At 43.6% G+C, this 18,999-nt stretch overlaps 1 protein-coding gene across 1 annotated transcript in view; it reads left to right on the plus strand.

Moving 5' to 3' along the window:
• The first annotated feature begins 788 nt into the window (after positions 1–788).
• efcab14 (EF-hand calcium binding domain 14) overlaps positions 789–18,999 on the plus strand; it is a 46,557-nt gene continuing 28,346 nt past the window's right edge. Inside the window, exon 1 of the mRNA XM_060913037.1 lies at positions 789–1,470. Within this exon, the coding sequence (XP_060769020.1) occupies positions 1,274–1,470 (197 nt within the window). The 5' untranslated portion in view covers positions 789–1,273. The remainder of the gene's footprint in view (positions 1,471–18,999) is intronic.

Below are 18,999 nucleotides of genomic sequence, written 5' to 3' on the forward strand. Positions count from 1 at the left end.
TCTGGCAGCTATTTACACCGGATGCAGTGTAAATAGCTGCCGGAGCCAACGTCCGAGGTTCCGGAGCGCGCTAGCTCGCAGCCGGCCGGAGCGCGCTCTGGCAAGCTCGGACGTTGGCTCCGGCAGCTATTTACACTGGATCCGGTGTAAATAGTTGCCAAATCATAATTACAGTAAACTAGTAAATACAGTTTTCTGCATCTCGCTCCTTTTTCTTTTTTGTTTGTCGCCTTCCTCGCATTCAAACCGATTCGAGCCGAAGTCCACTACATGTCCAAAACGGCGGTCGCGTTTACGAAGGTCACGTGACTGAAAAGGGTCTATAGCATATTTGACAATAAACTTGACTTGACTTGACTTGACTTAGGGTGGCACAGTGGTGTAGTGGTTAGCGCTGTTGCCTCACAGCAAGAAGGTCCTGGGTTCGAGCCCCGTGGCCGGCGAGGGCCTTTCTGTGCGGAGTTTGCATGTTCTCCCCGTGTCCGCGTGGGTTTCCTCCGGGTGCTCCGGTTTCCCCCACAGTCCAAAGACATGCAGGTTAGGTTAACTGGTGACTCTAAATTGACCGTAGGTGTGAATGTGAGTGTGAATGGTTGTCTGTGTCTATGTGTCAGCCCTGTGATGACCTGGCGACTTGTCCAGGGTGTACCCCGCCTTTCGCCCGTAGTCAGCTGGGATAGGATGAGATGAGATGAGACTTGACTTGAGTAAAGATGATGAATGCTGTCTGTTTGTCTGTAAGACTTTTATTTTGTCACTAATGATCAGTTCATCCGGCCGCCATGACACCGGGGTTGAAAAGCGTTGCTGTGACGTCATTCAGCACTGCTGCTTCTGTTGTTGTACAGCGTTTAGTTCTTAAATTATGATTATTAGTTTATTTAACTTGACGGGGTTTTATAGAGTTAATCGTCGGTGGTAATGTATAAAATGTTAAAGTAAACGGTGCCGGCGGAAATAGTTTTAACACAGACGCTAGTGTGTAGCACAGGAGCTAGCCGAGTTAGCACAGGAGCTAACGAGTAAATACTGGAGCTTTTCGGGGCTGTTTTAATACTTTATTCGGAGAGACAGAGAGACAGGGGCGTGCTGAGGTGCTCATACTTGGAGTGTTAGGTCGCTCACCCACCTCAGGTGAGATTTGATCACATATACACAGGTACACAGAGAGAGATTAAATCCTGAAGCCCGACCCGAGCTCAACCTGGAGAAGACGCTGGACCTGGTGGGCCTGAAGTCGGGCTCGGGGCCGCTGCTCACCCCGCAGAAGAAGATGAAGAAGCGTAAGGAGCTGAACGCGCTGATCGGACTCGGGGACGGGAAGCGCAAGAAGCCGAAAAAGAGCTCCGGACACCGGCTGCTGCTGCGGGGAGACACCGGGGACACGGACACCGAGAGCGGCTCCAGCTCCGGGGAAGACGATGAGGAGGATTTCCGCAGCCTGAGCCTCAGTCCGGGGGCCTTCCGCAAGTAAACCCTGCTGTTCATCACACACTGCTTTAATTAGATTCAGATACACTACTGTTCAAAAGTTTGGGGTCACTTTGAAATGTCCTTATTTTTGAAAGAAAAGCACTGTTCTTTTCAATGAAGATCACTTTAAACTAATCAGAAATCCACTCTATACATTGCTAATGTGGTACATGACTATTCTAGCTGCAAATGTCTGGTTTTTGGTGCAATATCTCCATCGGAGTAGTGATGGGAATTTCGGCTCTTTTTCGGGAGCCGGCTCTTTTGGCTCTTCTTACTATAAGGAGCCGGCTCTTTCGGCTCCCGAACGGCTCCTGAGATTTTATTTTTGATTTAATTGCTGCAATTAACTAGTTAATTAATTACATTATTATTTATATTTTATCAATAGGATGTTTTCCATTTTATTTTTTAGTTTTTGTAGCCATTGTAAAGCTTTGTAAAGTATAGCAGTGTAACAATGTTCTAGCTATAGAAATAAAACTTACTTACCAATTAATAAATGATTTTCTCACAAACATAATGCAAAACTGTGTTATATTACCAATATAAAATACACAGAAGACATCAACTGTTTATCCTTTACGGCTTTATTTCACACTCGACCTTGAACAAAATGCCACAAAATAAATTATGAAGTATAAATCAGGCCTAAGAAACTATGAAGCAAAGTTGGAAATTATTTTAACAAACACAGAGCAATGTGCAACAAAACATTTTATTAAATAAAATATTAAATAAGTATATAAAATAAGTATAAAAAGTATAAAGTGCAATGAACAAAGAAGTAAAAATTACAAAGAAGTGTCAATAACAAAAAACTATGTACATTAAGGCTGCACAAACTCCCAGAATAAGTCTTTAGTGGAGATTGGCATTGAGGAAAACCAATGCTACGTTCACACTGCAGGCTGAAGTGACTCAAATCCGATCTTTTCGCCCATATGTGACCTGTATCCGATCTTTTATTGACAATATGAACGACACAGATCCGATTTTTTTCAAATCCGACCCAGGCCGTTTGGATATGTGGTCCTAATTCCGATTCCTATCCGATCTTTTCATATGCGACTTCAGTCTGAACCGCCAGGTCGCATTCATCCGACTTACACGTCATCAACAAGCCACAAACGTCACTATTCTGCGCTGAAGTAGGCGGCGGGTCTCTCAAAAAAAGTTACAACAACATGGCGCATAATCACGGGCACAGATAGAGGGTGGGACATTTAAATTCACCTCGTTCGGTCCCCCCCACTTATAGGGAGGAAAAAACGTCTATGCTGTCTTTCTTTGCATAAGGCAAACCTCACGGAAAAATCAAAAGACTAATTACCATTCGGTTTATTGAGGTGCACGGCAGTGTATACATAGTTGCAACAACTCACATAAAACAAACACTGATATTCGGTTGGTTGAGCTGCGCAGACTGCACAGGTTGCGAGCTCGAGCTTGGTTGCTATGGTAACCCACAACAAGTTTGACAGGCATATCGGGGTTGGGGTTGGTTTGCTGGCAGCTTTGTCCCCCCCCCCAGTTCAAAAAACGTATCTGCGCCCCTGCGCATGACATCAATGCGAGGGACGCTTCGGGCTGTGAAGGTTCTGAATCTTCTCAATGGAAGGACGCAGAGGTTAGGGAGCTGATTTCCATTTGGGGGGATGCAGCTATTCAAGCTAGATTGGATGGGTCATACCGCAACCGGGCGGTTTTACTTCCGTAAACACTGGCCATGCTCACTGCGTGTGACGTCGTCGTATCCTGCAATGCGCATGCGGAACACTTTTAGGTCGCTTTTCGTTCATACTGAGGATCACATACAAGTCGCATATATTTGTTAATGTGAACGACCTCACAAAAAAATCGAATTTCACAAAAAAATCGGAATTCAGCATTAAGCCTTGCAGTGTGAACGTAGTGCAAGTGTCTCAGCTTGGAAGGGCTGATTCTATTTCTCCTCTCAGTTATAATCTGTGGAACAGCAATCTCCTGTTATAATGACTGCTGTCTCGTTGTATACCGCAGATTAATCTGGCCATGCCAAGGCGGTTGCCGACTGAACCTGTCAATTTATGAGCGACAATTTATATCATGAGCTTTAGGAATTCACGGCAACAAAACAATCATCATGGTTGTCATATAGACAATCATCCTTCAGCTGAGCTGAACTCTCTCTCTCTGTCTCTCTCTGAGGCACCTAAGGACAAAAAACTAATTCGGCTCCCACCGAAGAGCCGGCTCCCGTCGTTCACTTCAAAGAGCCGGCTCTTTGAACCGGATCGTTCGCGACCGACACATCACTAGTATAGAGGCCCATTTCCAGCAACTCTCACTCCAGTGTTCTAATGGTACAATGTGTTTGCTCATTGCCTCAGAAGGCTAATGGATGATTAGAAAACCCTTGTACAATCATGTTAGCACAGCTGAAAACAGTTGAGCTCTTTATGGCCCTTTTCCACTACCCTTTTTCAGCTCACTTCAGCTCGCTTCAGCTCACTTCAGCCCGACACGGCTCGCGTTTCGACTACCAAAAACCAGCACGACTCAGCTCGTTTCAGCCCTGCTTAGCCCCTAAAACTCGCACCGTTTTGGAGTGGGGCTGAAGCGAGCCAAACCGTGCCGAGTGAGGCTGGAGGCGTGAGCAGACACTCCCCTGTGCACTGATTGGTGAGGAGGAGTGTCCTCACATGCCCACACACAGCGAGCACGCTGGGATCTGTAAACACCGCAAACCCGGAAGGAGAAGAATTATGAATTACGAGAATTTCTGAAGCCTTATGCGCCTCGCCTCATCTATACGCTCTTGCCAGTATCTGTTGGCATTGTCGGTGACAACAAGCCACAGCACCAAGACCAGCAACACTAACGACTCCATGTCCTCCATGTTTATTGTTTACTATTCGGGTCGTGAGACTACCGCTTAAAAGCTCACTGAATCAGTGACATACAGAGCATCGTGGACGAGTTCGCGGAGCGCAAGGCTCGTCGTATGCCCTTCAAATAATGCGCGCAGTAGGCTATTGATGTTTTATTATGAGCCATGTACAGTATGTCGCCTAATGTTTTTTTGTTTGAGTTACATGTTCGTTTGAAGGACTTAATGTACAAAATAACATAGTTGCACCCCGTAGTGTTGAAATTGGTAAACACAGTGCATTCAGTGAGGTTTGCACCGCCCTCCTTTTATTTCTGACTCTTCCTGTCACCGTTGCAACCTCTGAGCGCTCATTCGTATGCCCTTCAAATAATGTGCGCAGTAGGCTATTGATGTTTTATTATGAGCCATGTACAGTATCCTAATGTTTTTTGTTTCTGAGTTACATGTTCGTTTGAAGGACTTGATGTACTAAATAACATAGTTGCACCCGGTAGTGTTGAAATTAGTAAACACCGCAGTTGCGGACATTTTGTAGCCTAAAATGATGTTATGATAAGCTTTAATAAAGGGCCCGGTCATTTGCCCCGCCCCCGGCCCGGCTCTGACTTGTTCCGCCACTGTCACTGATGTCACTGTTTGCGCTGCTTAACGACATCACGTGACGTCCACCCACTTTCGCTAACTCCACCCAATGTGTCCACCCACTTCCAGCCAGCACGGTTCAGCGCGGTTGTAGTCGAAATGCAACTTCAATAGCCCCGCTCAGCTCGACTCGGCACGGCACGGCTCAGCCGCGTTTGTAGTGGAAAAGCGGCATTAGAGAAGCTATAAAACTGAACTTCCTTTGAGCAGATTGAGTTTCTGGAGCATCACATTTGTGGGGTCGATTAAATGCTCAAAATGGCCAGAAAAATGTCTTGACTATATTTTCTATTCATTTTACAACTTATGGTGGTAAATAAAAGTGTGACTTTTCATGGAAAACACAAAATTGTCTGGGTGACCCCAAACTTTTGAACGGTGAATCAGGGGAACATTGTTCCTAACATCATGGAAAACCAGCCTTAAAGTGCATATCCTGGACCAGTTTAGTGTGTTTTATGAAAGTTTACACACTCATCCAGAAGGGTCATTTTGCTGGATCCGCCAGCAGGCACAGACAGACCCTGCATGGTTTCAGTGCCCAGTCTGTGTACACCATGTTTAGCAGCCAGCGATTTTGCTTAGGCCAAACAAAATATGTGTTTCCTGGGTTTTCAAAATAGGGTAGGTAGGGAAAAAAAATTCTCATCTATCAACAGATTACAATACATCCAAAACTCTGCAGCTAGACTACTCACACACACCAGACCTTGGCATCACATAACACCCATCCTCCATCAATTACACTGGCTTCCTGTTCAATATCGCATCCAATTCAAAATTCTCCTGCTTGTCTACAAGGCCCAACACAACCTAGCACCCACATACCTCACTAGTCTCCTTAACCCATACCTACCCACTCACACTTTACGCTCCTCTGACACGCTTCTTTTGTCCATCCCCTCCACGAACCTCCGCTCCATGGGTGACAGGGCATTTAGTGTTGCCGGCCCTAAACTCTGGAACAACCTCCCACTTTCACTGAGACAATGCACTTCCCTTTCGTCATTCAAATCCACGCTCAAAACTCACCTCTTCAGCCTTGCTTTCCCTGCACAATGATATCTTATTGATTTTTTATTATTTTATCCCATTTATTTTATTTTATTTGCTTCTTTCTCTGATTTTATTTTGTATCATGATACAGTGCCTTTTACCATGTACTTATTGATTTTTATTTGTTTCTTTTCCTTTTACATATATTACTGACCTGCATTTTTTTATTGTTTTATTACCCATCTTGCTATTGTTTTAACATTCTAGTATTTTAACATTCTGTACTGTAAAGTGTCCTTGGGTACCTTGAAAGGCGCTACAAATAAAATTTCATCTCATCTCATTATCTCTAGCCGCTTTATCCTTCTACAGGGTCGCAGGCAAGCTGGAGCCTATCCCAGCTGACTACGGGCGAGAGGCGGGGTACACCCTGGACAAGTCGCCAGGTCATCACAGGGCTGACACATAGACACAGACAACCATTCACACTCACATTCACACCTACGCTCAATTTAGAGTCACCAGTTAACCTAACCTGCATGTCTTTGGACTGTGGGGGAAACCGGAGCACCCGGAGGAAACCCACGCGGACACGGGGAGAACATGCAAACTCCACACAGAAAGGCCCTCGCCGGCCATGGGGCTCGAACCCAGGATCTTCTTGCTGTGAGGAGACAGCGCTAACCACTACACCACCGTGCCGCCCCACAAATAAAATTTATTATTATTATTATTATTATTATTATGATCTCTAGCCGCTTTATCCTGTTCTACAGGGTCGCAGGCAAGCTGGAGCCTATCCCAGCTGACTACGGGTGAAAGGCGGGGTACACCCTGGACAAGTCGCCAGGTCATCACAGGGCTGACACATATGCCGCTTTTCCACTACCAACGCGGCTGAGTTGGGCTGAGCCGTGCCGTGCTGAGTTGGGCTGAGTCGAGCTGAGCGGGGCTGTTGGAGTTGCATTTCGACTACAACCGCGCTGAACCGTGCTGGCTGGAAGTGGGTGGACACATTGGGTGGAGTTAGCGAAAGTGGGTGGATGTCACGTGATGTCGTTAAGCGGCGCAAACAGTGACATCAGTGAGCTTTTAAGCGGTAGTCTCACGACCCGGATAGTAAACAATAAACATGGAGTCGTTAGTGTTGCTGGTCTTGGTGCTGTGGCTTGTTGTCACCGACAACGCCAACAGATACTGGCAAGAGCGTATAGATGAGGCGAGGCGCATAAGGCTTCAGAAATTCTCGTAATTCGTAATTCTTCTTCTTCTTCCGGGTTTACGGTGTTTACAGATCCCAGCGTGCTCGCGGGGCGTGTGTGGGCGTGTGAGGACACTCCTCCTCACCAATCAGTGCACAGGGGAGTGTCTCCTCACGCCCCTAGCCTCACTCTTCTCGGTTTGGCTCGCTTCAGCCCCACTCCAAAACCGTGCGAGTTTTGGGGGCTGAGCAGGGCTGAAGCGAGCTGAGTCGTGCTGCTCTAAGGTAGTCGAAACGCGAGCCGTGTCGGGCTGAAGTGAGCTGAAAAAGGGTAGTGGAAAAGGGCCAATAGACACAGACAACCATTCACACTCACATTCACACCTACGGTCAATTTATAGTCACCAGTTAACCTAACCTGCATGTCTTTGGACTGTGGGGGAAACCGGAGCACCCGGAGGAAACCCACGCGGACACGGGGAGAACATGCAAACTCTGCACAGAAAGGCCCCCATCGGCCACAGGGCTCGAACCCAGGACCTTCTTGCTGTGAGGCGACAGCGCTAACCACTACACCACCGTGCCGCCCATCTGTCTGTCTACACTGCAAAAAATGATATCTTAGCAAGTGAAAATAGTTGAAACATTTTCTATTAGAAGAATCCAAGACACCAATTCTGAGATTATTAAACTTGGTTCTAGATTGTAACCAACTTGTACTAAGATGTCTTATCAAGTAAAAATATCTGTCAGTGCAGCAAGATAATTTATAGATGAAAGTCTTCCGGATTTACCCGGAAATCCGGATATTTGACAAAACTCTTGAAAATCTCCGGTTTCCCGAATGGAGAGATTTTATTTTTCGGATTTTTCGCGTTCCTAGACGCGGCGTAATACTTTGCATCGTCCTTGCATGCGCGCACTCCTTAAATAGCTCAAACATAGTTCATTGATCAAAGACAGGTGTTCTTTGTTAACGGCGCGCGTGCTGGAACTTGTGGCGTGCGCGCCTTCAGGTGCACGAGCTAAAGAGCGCAGGACTGACACCATTCTGTGCAACACAATCGCACTAGAAAGCATGTTCGAGCTGCCAGCGTAGCTGCAGTCTTTTTAGTTGCGAATTACAAGTATTTCCTCTAGTGTTAATAATCCGCCATGTCAAAACAAGCAAAACTTTCCTCCTTCTTTCGACATGAAGAGACGTAAGCAATTTGATATATTTTTTTTTCCATCGAAGTTGCATTTTGTGGCTTCAAAGCTGAGTTTTAGTGCCGTTTCCAGAACACAATATCAAGAAAACGTGGAAGAAACAGCAATAATGGAAGAGCCGGTTTCTAAACTGCCTAAAACTAGCAATGGGAATTTATTTTTTGTTACATAATGCACTCAGGCTGCCAGTCAGTGTGTGACCCCACCTTGAAAAATCCTAGCTACGCCCCTGATTTACATGAGAAATGTGGTATTCATTGGTGTGTTTAAATTTACAGACAATACGAACTAATGTAAACAATTGACTTCAACTCACACAAATATGAATTGGAAATTTTTAGCTTCTGCAAACGCACAACTCGACTAAAAGATTGATAAACGAGGCTCAATGTCCCCAACATTGAAACCTGAAAGCTTTAGAAACTCTAACAGACCTTTACTTTTTAACAGGACTGGTTTGGGATTTTGCTGAGTTTACCTTCAACTGTCTGATTTTTTTTTTTCAAAGTAATGAAGTGTGTAGCAGGAAAATCACCGCGTTTTCTAAACGCACTCCTGAAAATTACTCATTAACTAGGGGAATTAAATTTGATATTTTTGACATGTTAATCATTAATGTACATGAAAGAAAAAGGCTTAAACGTTATACAGTGGTGCTTGAAAGTTTGTGAACCCTTTATAATTTTCTATATTTCTGCATAAATATGACCTAAAACATCATCAGATTTTCACACAAGTCCTAAAAGTAGATAAAGAGAACCCAGTTAAACAAATGAGACAAAAATATTATACTTGGTCATTTATTTATTGAGGAAAATGATCCAATATTACATATCTGAGAGTGGCAAAAGTATGTGAACCTCTAGGATTAGCAGTTAATTTGAAGGTGAAATTAGAGTCAGGTGTTTTCAATCAATGGGATGACAATCAGGTGTGAGTGAGTTTTATTTAAAGAACAGGGATCTATCAATGTCTGATCTTCACAACACATGTTTGTGGAAGTGTATCATGGCACGAATAAAGGAGATTTCTGAGGACCTCAGAAAAAGCGTTGTTGATGCTCATCAGGCTGGAAAAGGTTACAAAACCATCTCTAAAGAGTTTGGACTCCACCAATCCACAGTCAGACAGATTGTGTACAAATGGAGGAAATTCAAGACCATTGTTACCCTCTCCAGGAGTGGATGGCCAACAAAGATCACTCCAAGAGCAAGGCATGTAATAGTCGGCGAGGTCACAAAGGACCCCAGGGTAACTTCTAAGCAACTGAAGGCCTCTCTCACATTGGCTAATGTTAATGTTCATGAGTCCACCACCAGGAGAACACTGAACAACAATGGTGTGCATGGCAGGGTTGCGAGGAGAAAGCCACTGCTCTCCAAAAAGAACGTCGCTGCTCGTCTGCAGTTTGCTAAAGATCATGTGGACAAGCCAGAAGGCTATTGGAAAAATGTTTTGTGGATGGATGAGACCAAAATAGAACCTTTTGGTTTAAATGAGAAGCGTTATGTTTGGAGAAAGGAAAACACTGCATTCCAGCATAAGAACCTTATCCCATCTGTGAAACATGGTGGTGGTAGTATCATGGTTTGGGCCTGTTTTGCTGCATCTGGGCCAGGATGGATTGCCATGATTGATGGAACAATGAATTCTGAATTATACCAGAGAATTCTAAAGGAAAATGTCAGGACATCTGTCCATAAACTGATTTCTCAAGAGAAAGTGGGTCATGCAACAAGACAATGACCCTAAGCACACAAGTCGTTCTATCAAAGAATGGTTAAAGAAGAATAAAGTTAATGTTTTGGAATGGCCAAGTCAAAGTCCTGACCTTAATCCAATGGAAATGTTGTGGAAGGACCTGAAGCGAGCAGTTCATGTGAGGAAACCCACCAACATCCCAGAGTTGAAGCTGTTCTGTATGGAGGAATGGGCTAAAATTCCTCCAAGCCGGTGTGCAGGACTGATCAACAGTTACCGGAAACATTTAGTTGCAGTTATTGCTGCACAAGGGGGTCACACCAGATACTGAAAGCAAAGGTTCACATACTTTTGCCACTCACAGATATGTAATATTGCATCATTTTCCTCAATAAATAAATGGCCAAGTATAATATTTTTGTCTCATTTGTTTAACTGGGTTCTCTTTATCTACTTTTAGGACTTGTGTGAAAATCTGATGATGTTTTAGGTCATATTTATGCAGAAATATAGAAAATTCTAAAGGGTTCACAAACTTTCAAGCACCACTGTAACTTGTTTTAGTGAAAATAAGTACTAAAATGCACTAGAATGCGGGTTTTGCGTGTTATTTTATTAAATATTTTATTTCAATGTGAGAATATATAATTTTTTTGACGGCACCCCAGTTGAGAAAGGCTGTATCAGAGGCTCCAACTCTCCCGCTTTAGGGAACATTTAGAAAGTCCTCCCGACCTCCCACTGACAACATAAAAATCTCCCGCCCGCCCTGACTACACATGATTTAGTTAAAAACATATATAACTTAATCATGGCCATAGGCAGCTATGAGGCCATCGAGGTCTGGACCTCGGTCATTTTTAAGAGCTGAAAATCCATTTGTACACTAAATATTCAACTGGATAAAAAAAATAAAGAAAGAATAACATTAAAACATCTCCGTAAAAAGTGCATTGTTAATGATGTTAAACGCTGATTCTGTCTTCTGTGTCTGTTTCGTGCGCGTGGCTCTGAGACCAAGAACACAAAACCGAATGAGTGCGCACGCGAGACTCGGGGGAGGAACGCAGTGCAGGAGACACGGGGTTTCCATGGTAACCATCAGCGCACTTTCATCAAGCTGTTACATTTACATTTTCGAAGCAGCGCAGTTTTGCTTGGGCCAGATCAAACCATTAAACAAGCTTAAATTATTCTTACTCTTGCCACATACATGATTTTTTTTTTTTTAAACTGATGATATTCAGTTCAAACACCATTAAAAGTAATTTCAGGAATAGATCTCTTGTGTGGCATGTAATTCACCCCGCACATTTAAATATGGCGAACATTTTTCGGCGCACGCTTTGCGCAGCACAGACCTCGGTGATTTTAAAATGCTGCTACGGCCCTGAACTTGATACGTTTATGTTGACGAAAATTAATAGTTGACTTAACGCTTTTTGTGTGTCTGACATTGTATGGGTGAACTCAAGTGTGTACCCTGCGGTATATGCTGATTCCCCGGTCGGTACACCGATCGGCGTAACGGGGGGATTGGAGTGAATGCCGGAGGCCTGCGCACGCAGATCAAGCGCGCATATGAATGGAGCAGAATTCGGTCCGCTGCGGGGTCACACTGAGCCACCCAATGTCTTAGCAGTTACCGATAAAGCATACAGATGGCGCTATTAATGATACACGCGAGAGAACGAGAAAACCCGCGACACTCAACCATTTTGTTTGTTTTTTTTGCATCTGCATTTATCACCTGCTCGTCTTTAACTTTATGCTCTCTTGAATGAGATAATGAAACGAAGTTCCGTTGGTGGAAATGGAGAAAGCCAAACTACAAAGAAAAAATATCAGAAACTCACCAAGATAAAGTTTGGATCGCCCGTCGCGATGGTCGCCAGGGACGAATGGCGGACTGTTCTGGACAGCAGCAAGACGACTCGATATCCGACAGGGCTAGATCACCAGACCAGACGTTAGATTCTAACAAACTTGTCTGACTTTTTTTGTCTGACTTTTACAAACTTAGAAATAGAATATTATTAGAAGAACATTATCATCAGAGGGTCTACCATTGGCAATTTATAATAGTCATTATTGACATTAACATTGACTTTAGGCATATTGGTCTCTAGTCACTGGATTTATCTAGATCTGTTACTAGTAATAAGATTTAATTGACACGAAATGTGGTGAATCATTCATATAAACTTGCCTTTGCGCCTACAGCACTCAAACTTGTCTCCCTCCGAGCTACTCGCAGAGAGGGAGAATCTCCCTCTTTGCAATTTCCCAAGTTGGAGCCTCTGATCTATTGGTACATAAATCATATTTTTTCTAATTACTATTATGTATTTATATATTTCTTCCTTTAGAAGAGTACTGGCTACTGTAGGAGAAAGACTTCATAAGCTGCACACGTGGAATCGGCTAAGCAGGGTTGTACAATGGTGCTTGAAAGTTTGTGAACGCTTTCGAATTTTCTCTATTTCTGCATAAATATGACCTAAAACATCGTCAGATTTTCACACAAGCCCTAAAAGTAGATAAAGAGAACCCAGTTAAACAAATGAGACAAAAATATTATACTTGCTCATTTATTTATTGAGGAAAATGATCCAATAATACATATCTGTGAGTGGCAAAAGTATGTGAACCTCTAGGATTAGCAGTTAATTTGAAGGTGAAATTAGAGTCAGGTGTTTTCAATCAATGGGATGACAATCAGGTGTGAGTGGGCACCCTGTTTTATTTAAAGAACAGGGATCTATCAAAGTCTGATCTTCACAACACATGTTTGTGGAAGTGTATCATGGCATGAACAAAGGAGATTTCTGAGGACCTCAGAAAAAGCGTTGTTGATGCTCATCAGGCTGGAAAAGGTTACAAAACCATCTCTAAAGAGTTTGGACTCCACCAATCCACAGTCAGACAGATTGTGTACAAATGGAGGAAATTCAAGACCATTGTTACCCTCCCCAGGAGTGGTCGACCAACAAAGATCACTCCAAGAGCAAGATGTGTAATAGTTGGCGAGGTCACAAAGGACCCCAGGGTAACTTCTAAGCAACTGAAGGCCTCTCTCACATTGGCTAATGATGGTTCATGAGTCCACCATCAGGAGAACACTGAACAACAATGGTGCGCATAGCAGGGTTGCAAGGAGAAAGCCACTGCTCTCCAAAAAGAACATTGCTACTCGTCTGCAGTTTGCTAAAGATCATGTGGACAAGCCAGAAGGCTATTGGAAAAATGTTTTGTGGACGGTTGAGACCAAAATAGAACTTTTTGGTTTAAATGAGAAGCGTTATGTTTGGAGAAAGGAAAACACTGCATTCCAGCATAAGAACCTTATCCCATCTGTGAAACATGGTGGTGGTAGTATCATGGTTTGGGCCTGTTTTGCTGCATCTGGGCCAGGATGGCTTGCCATCATTGATGGAACAATGAATTCTGAATGCAGAGCATGCTATATAGTGGGGACGCCATTTTGTAGTGCTGTCTGAAACCTTAGTGAGGATTATTTACACCCTATATAGTGCACTCAAAGTATCCCACAATGCATCACGAAAAGTAGTGTACAATGATGGTCACGAACCAAAGCAATATATCCCGTTATGCATTGTGGTCGCGCTGAAAGAAATCAGATTAAAAGTCTCAAATTTGATTTAATAAAAGGCAGCGAAGAAAGGAAGTATTCAGCCTTGATTTAAAAGAACTGAAAGCTGCAGGGACTTTGTATTGATTAATGTTGGAAATGCGCTCAGTATAATATGGATTTATCACAAAAACACACGCATGTGTTTATTATTTTGAAACCCACCAGCCGACTGATCTGGCACGTTTTAATTGTGCGACAGTAATGACGTAAATACCAGCGCGACGGAGTAGTGTCCGAAAGCGTTTTTTAATTTTACCAGTGAGCTCACTATATAGTCCTCTATACAGTAATTCCCTATATAGGGAGGAGGGAGTAGTGAACGAGTGAGCGATTTCGATCACAGATGTCGGTCGCTTTGATTTCCGCTGTACGTTTTACTTCCGTCCTACGATGTCTCGCACAGGTCTCAACGAATCTCGTTGCTTTGACATATGGACTGATATATTACAGAGCATATTTCAAACACTCATAACTTGCTATAGCAGCGACAAAATATCGATCAAATGCATTCCTGTATTTAATAAAATGAGAAATAGAATTTTGATAAAAATTTGCCTTCAGTTCTCATTATCTCTAGCCGCTTTATCCTGTTCTACAGGGTCGCAGGCAAGCTGGAGCCTATCCCAGCTTACTACGGGTGAAAGGCGGGGTACACCCTGGACAAGTCGCCAGGTCATCACAGGGCCGACACGTAGACACAGACAATCATTCACACTCACATTCACACCTACGGTCAATTTAGAGTCACCAGTTAACCTAACCTGCATGTCTTTGGACTGTGGGGGAAACCGGAGCACCCGGAGGAAACCCACGCGGACACGGGGAGAACATGCAAACTCCACACAGAAAGGCCCTCGCCGGCCACGGGGCTCGAACCCGGACCTTCTTGCTGTGAGGCGACAGCGCTAACCACTACACCACCGTGCTGCCCGCCTTCAGTTCTCCTTTTTAAAAAAATTCTTGAGTTGGTTATGAAGTACGCTTCGTGTCACTGTCCATGTTTACTGTGGAGTGCAGAAGTTTAGAGTTTCAAAGCATTTAGCTGAATCTGAGCAGATAATATTTAACACTTATTCGCCAAAGGCAAAGTGAATATTAACCGAGATGAAGTCGAGGAGGACGCTTGAAAGACTTGTCACATAAAATGCTGTGTTTTGAAATGGATAAATAAATCACAGTCCCACCTTCCCTTTGAATAGTTTTCGATCAAACTTCGTAGCATCTTTAGTGCTTTTCGGAACAGCATTTTCTTTCTATCGTGTAATTCTTCCTCACTTACGGTGACTAAGCGATCGGCCAACGTTTTTCCGAGTCACTCGAGGTGGTGATTGAGAATTTCTCAACCAATCAGAGCGCATGATTTTCTATAATCACCGGCGTATTTATACTAAAGCCCTATACACTTCAGAATTCATCCCACACCGTAAGATAAGGTGGTATGTTTCAGAGCACGAGCATGATCTTCGTCTCATCTGTCCATTGGATGGTTTTTTTGTTTTTTGTTTTTTTTTGCAAACTGTAATCTGTTGTTCTTGTTTTTGAGGCTCATATCTTGTTTTAAAACCTTCTGTGTTTACTCTGAAGTCTTGACTTTGATACGGCTGCGCTTATCTTATCAAGGTTGTTCTCGATCCAGCCAGCTCTCGCGAAGGGTTTTTTTCACCAGGGAACGAGTTCTTCCATCGTTGTCGTCGTAGTCTTCCAGGACTGTTGGTGAACCTAAAGGAGAGACGCAGAACCTTTATTTTTAAATAAGTTTCTGAGTGGATAGTATCTCCATCCTTGACTCTTGTATGCTGCATAAATGGGAATAAAAAATTTTTTTTGAGAGATAAAATTGACCCCAAAGTTGGCATTCGAGCTGCCCCCGCTGAGCCGGCCAGCCCTGAGCGCGTGATGTCACAGCGGGAACCGGTGCTATAGACCAAAGCCAGACTCGGCAGGCGAGAGTGGTTGCAACGGCCTCTTCATTCAGATTTATCGGAGATTCTTCGGATTCCTCAGACAGTAATACATCTGACTGTGATAGTCCTGAAATCGGAGCGTGTGTACATGTTACTGCTATTGAGGTATTTCACTCACGTGATCAAGTCATGTGGCTGCCATTTTGGACGTCACGGCTCGAATCAGTTTGAATGCAAGGAAGGCGACAAACGAAAACATAAAAGAAAAAGGAGCGAGATGCAGAAAACACCTTCGCTATCCAGCGACGTAGGGCATTTACAGGGCGAGCAGAGGGAGAGGGATTTGCAAAAATTGAGGTTAGCAGGCTTAGAGAACGACGTTTACCTGCTTCCACCAGGATTGCTCACTGACGTACGGAAGTACACGAAGCCCTCGTCTTTACCTGACTTCGGCCCACATGATCTGTATACCTATGTCGTTAAAAACCCATCGCCATACACAGGTATTGATCTGAAAGCGTATACGAGTTTGGATGCCTACAAATATTTTGTGTCAGGCTGGGTAACATGCCTACATCAGTGGGTCGTCCCTGGAGCCGGTGGTCGCCATCTTATTACAGCTAAGGTTTGTTCACATTTTCATTTACTTTCGGTCCTCAGGATAAACAAAATGTTATTAAATGTCATTGAAATAACTTCTTAGTCTGTTGAGACATGGCCCGTTATAAATTTGCTGTTACCAGGCAATGACCAAGAACTGTATTATTAGGGTCGGTGTAGTTGTAGCAGTGTACTAGCAGCTAGCTGTTAGCACTAGCTAATGTCAACAACATAGTAGCTGGTATGTTACTGTAGCAATGTTTACGTTCAGTCATTTGGATGACTGTTAAAACCTTTCAGTCTCAAGTTTTTCCTTTACTGGATTTACTAGTTTACTGAACTAGCGCGCTAGCCAGCCAAGCCGGGAGCCGGCGCACGTTAGCCAGCCTGCCGGCCGGCTGGGGGCCAATGCGCGCTAGCTCAGTAAACTAGTAAATCCAGTAAAGGAAAAACTTGAGACTGAAAGGTTTTAACAGTCATCCAAATGACTGAACGTAAACATTGCTACAGTAACATACCAGCTACTGTTGTTGACTTTAGCTAGCTTGCCGTCCAAAATGGCGGACACCGGGGCATCACGTGACCCTGTGACGTCAGGTGAAATACCTCAATACACGTAGAACTGTATCAGTTCGAACTAGGGATCGACCGATATGTTTTTTTTTTTTTCAGGGCCGATACCGATTATTATGGGATTGGGATGCCGATAACCGATATGTGCAACCGATAAATGTAAACATTATAATTCACATGAAATTAAACATAGCGCACACTGACAGACCTTCATATCCATGAAATGTATGTTTAATTGTAAAATTGAACATGAAATTTTGTGCAGGGAGATGCCAGCAGCATTTGTACAATAAAGTCAAACATTCATTAGAATAAAATGAGAAATATAATAAAATAAATATTCACCAATAAAAAAATAAATCACTGCCTACTATATTACAGCTCACCATTTTCAGTGGAAAATAAATGAAAATACACTCTGGATTCTTTTACACTAACAACTAAGTAAGACTTACCAACTTCAAGTAGTTTTTAAATAACAAACCAAGTGTAGGGAGCTGCCTGCAGCATTTTTTAAAAAGTAAAATCAAACATACAGTAAAGTAGGCTATCACTCCCTAAGAGTATATCGCTTTCCGAATCGGAAGCGCTAGCGAGGAGAATCACTTGCGCAAGAATTATAAATACTAGTCACACCTGGCTTGTTTAAATGTTTAAACAGCGCTTTATAAAGTTACCTAACATATACAAGTGCAATGCGCTTTTTGAGCACGAGTCACGTCATGAAGTTTACTCATCACCATAACAAATAGCCTTCTGTAGGCTAGGCTTGCGCTAGCCTACAGAACACAAACACTACGTTTTATTTGGTCTTCCCTTGACCACCTCTCTGTATGGCTGTCATTCTACTGTTCGAGCAGAACTACTGACACATTCACAACGTTTCCAGACGGGGATTTAAAAATGACTGTAGCCTACGTTATGCTGTTTCAGCGAGACTAGTTGGTTGTCGGCTAATTCAAGTGCTTCCTTCCGTAAGCTAAGTTTGCCTGGCTACACAGATGCAAATGGACAATTTTAACGAGTAGTAGATGAAGAATGTAAACATATAATGATGTTGTACTTTTGCAACTTGTGTGTTTGTGACTTATTGTGGGAAAAGCAGCGTGTCCTTACCTTGATACGGGCGCCTTGAAACAGTTCAGAGTGTTTAGCTGCGCGTGTCGATTGGCTATATCTCTTGTGCCAAACAAATCAGATGTTGTGGTGGGCGGGACCGTGTTCTTGAACTCAGAGAGGCGAGTGCAGGAAAGGACGTGCAGGGACGGTCGCGTTAGGAACGAAATGGCTGCAAAAAGGCATGTTATCGGCATATCGGTGGAAATTATGGCCGATACCGATAACCCTAAAAATGCAGAATATCGGCCCGATATATCGGCCAGGCCGATTATCGGTCGACCCCTAGTTCGAACCATCGGAAAGTGAATCCGATAGTAACACATCGGCCACGGAGGCCCCACCTTACGAAATGAAGCCAGAGAACAAAGCCGTCTCAAGAATTGGATGGAATTGAACTGACAGTCTCATGTGACTCTTATTAAAACAGGGTAGGTGCTATAACTTATGCAACAGACATGTACATGCATGCATTTTCACTGATAAAACGTAAAAGGCTAATTAAATAATCAGATGAACTGAGACAATCACATTCTGAAGCAAATTAAATAATCTTATAGCGGTAAACGACGAGTGTTATGTAACCAAATGAGAGTCGCATCTTACCCATCTGTGTTCTCGCTTCTTGAAGGCTGATCTTGTGGCCGATTGTTTTTGAAACAATCTGACTTTCAGTTCTTTGTTCATTCGCTTCTTTCACATAAGTGCGAGATATTGCTGCTGAGGCAAGCATATCCAGCGGGAAAGAAAAAAGCGTATCCGGGGGGGAGGGAAAAAAAAGCGTATCTGGGGGGGAAGCATATCCAGCGGAGAAATCTGACGACTGCTTCACTCATTCTCCATTTTCTCCATACGGAGTACTCCGCCATTACTGCTCGGCTCACGCTCCAGGAGGACTGGTGCAACTGAACTTGCTTTCCTTTTCTTGTAGTTTTCTTTTCCTTTGATTGTTGGTCCTGCACCCTCTTTCAGTACGGGCTTATAGCCAACGCTCCTCAACAGATCAGAGGTCTCGTACGAGTCTTCAGTAAAATGTGCCTGTGGACTTCTCGCA

The sequence above is a fragment of the Neoarius graeffei genome, chromosome 1 (genome assembly GCF_027579695.1).
Source record: "Neoarius graeffei isolate fNeoGra1 chromosome 1, fNeoGra1.pri, whole genome shotgun sequence".
Taxonomy (NCBI): domain Eukaryota; kingdom Metazoa; phylum Chordata; class Actinopteri; order Siluriformes; family Ariidae; genus Neoarius; species Neoarius graeffei.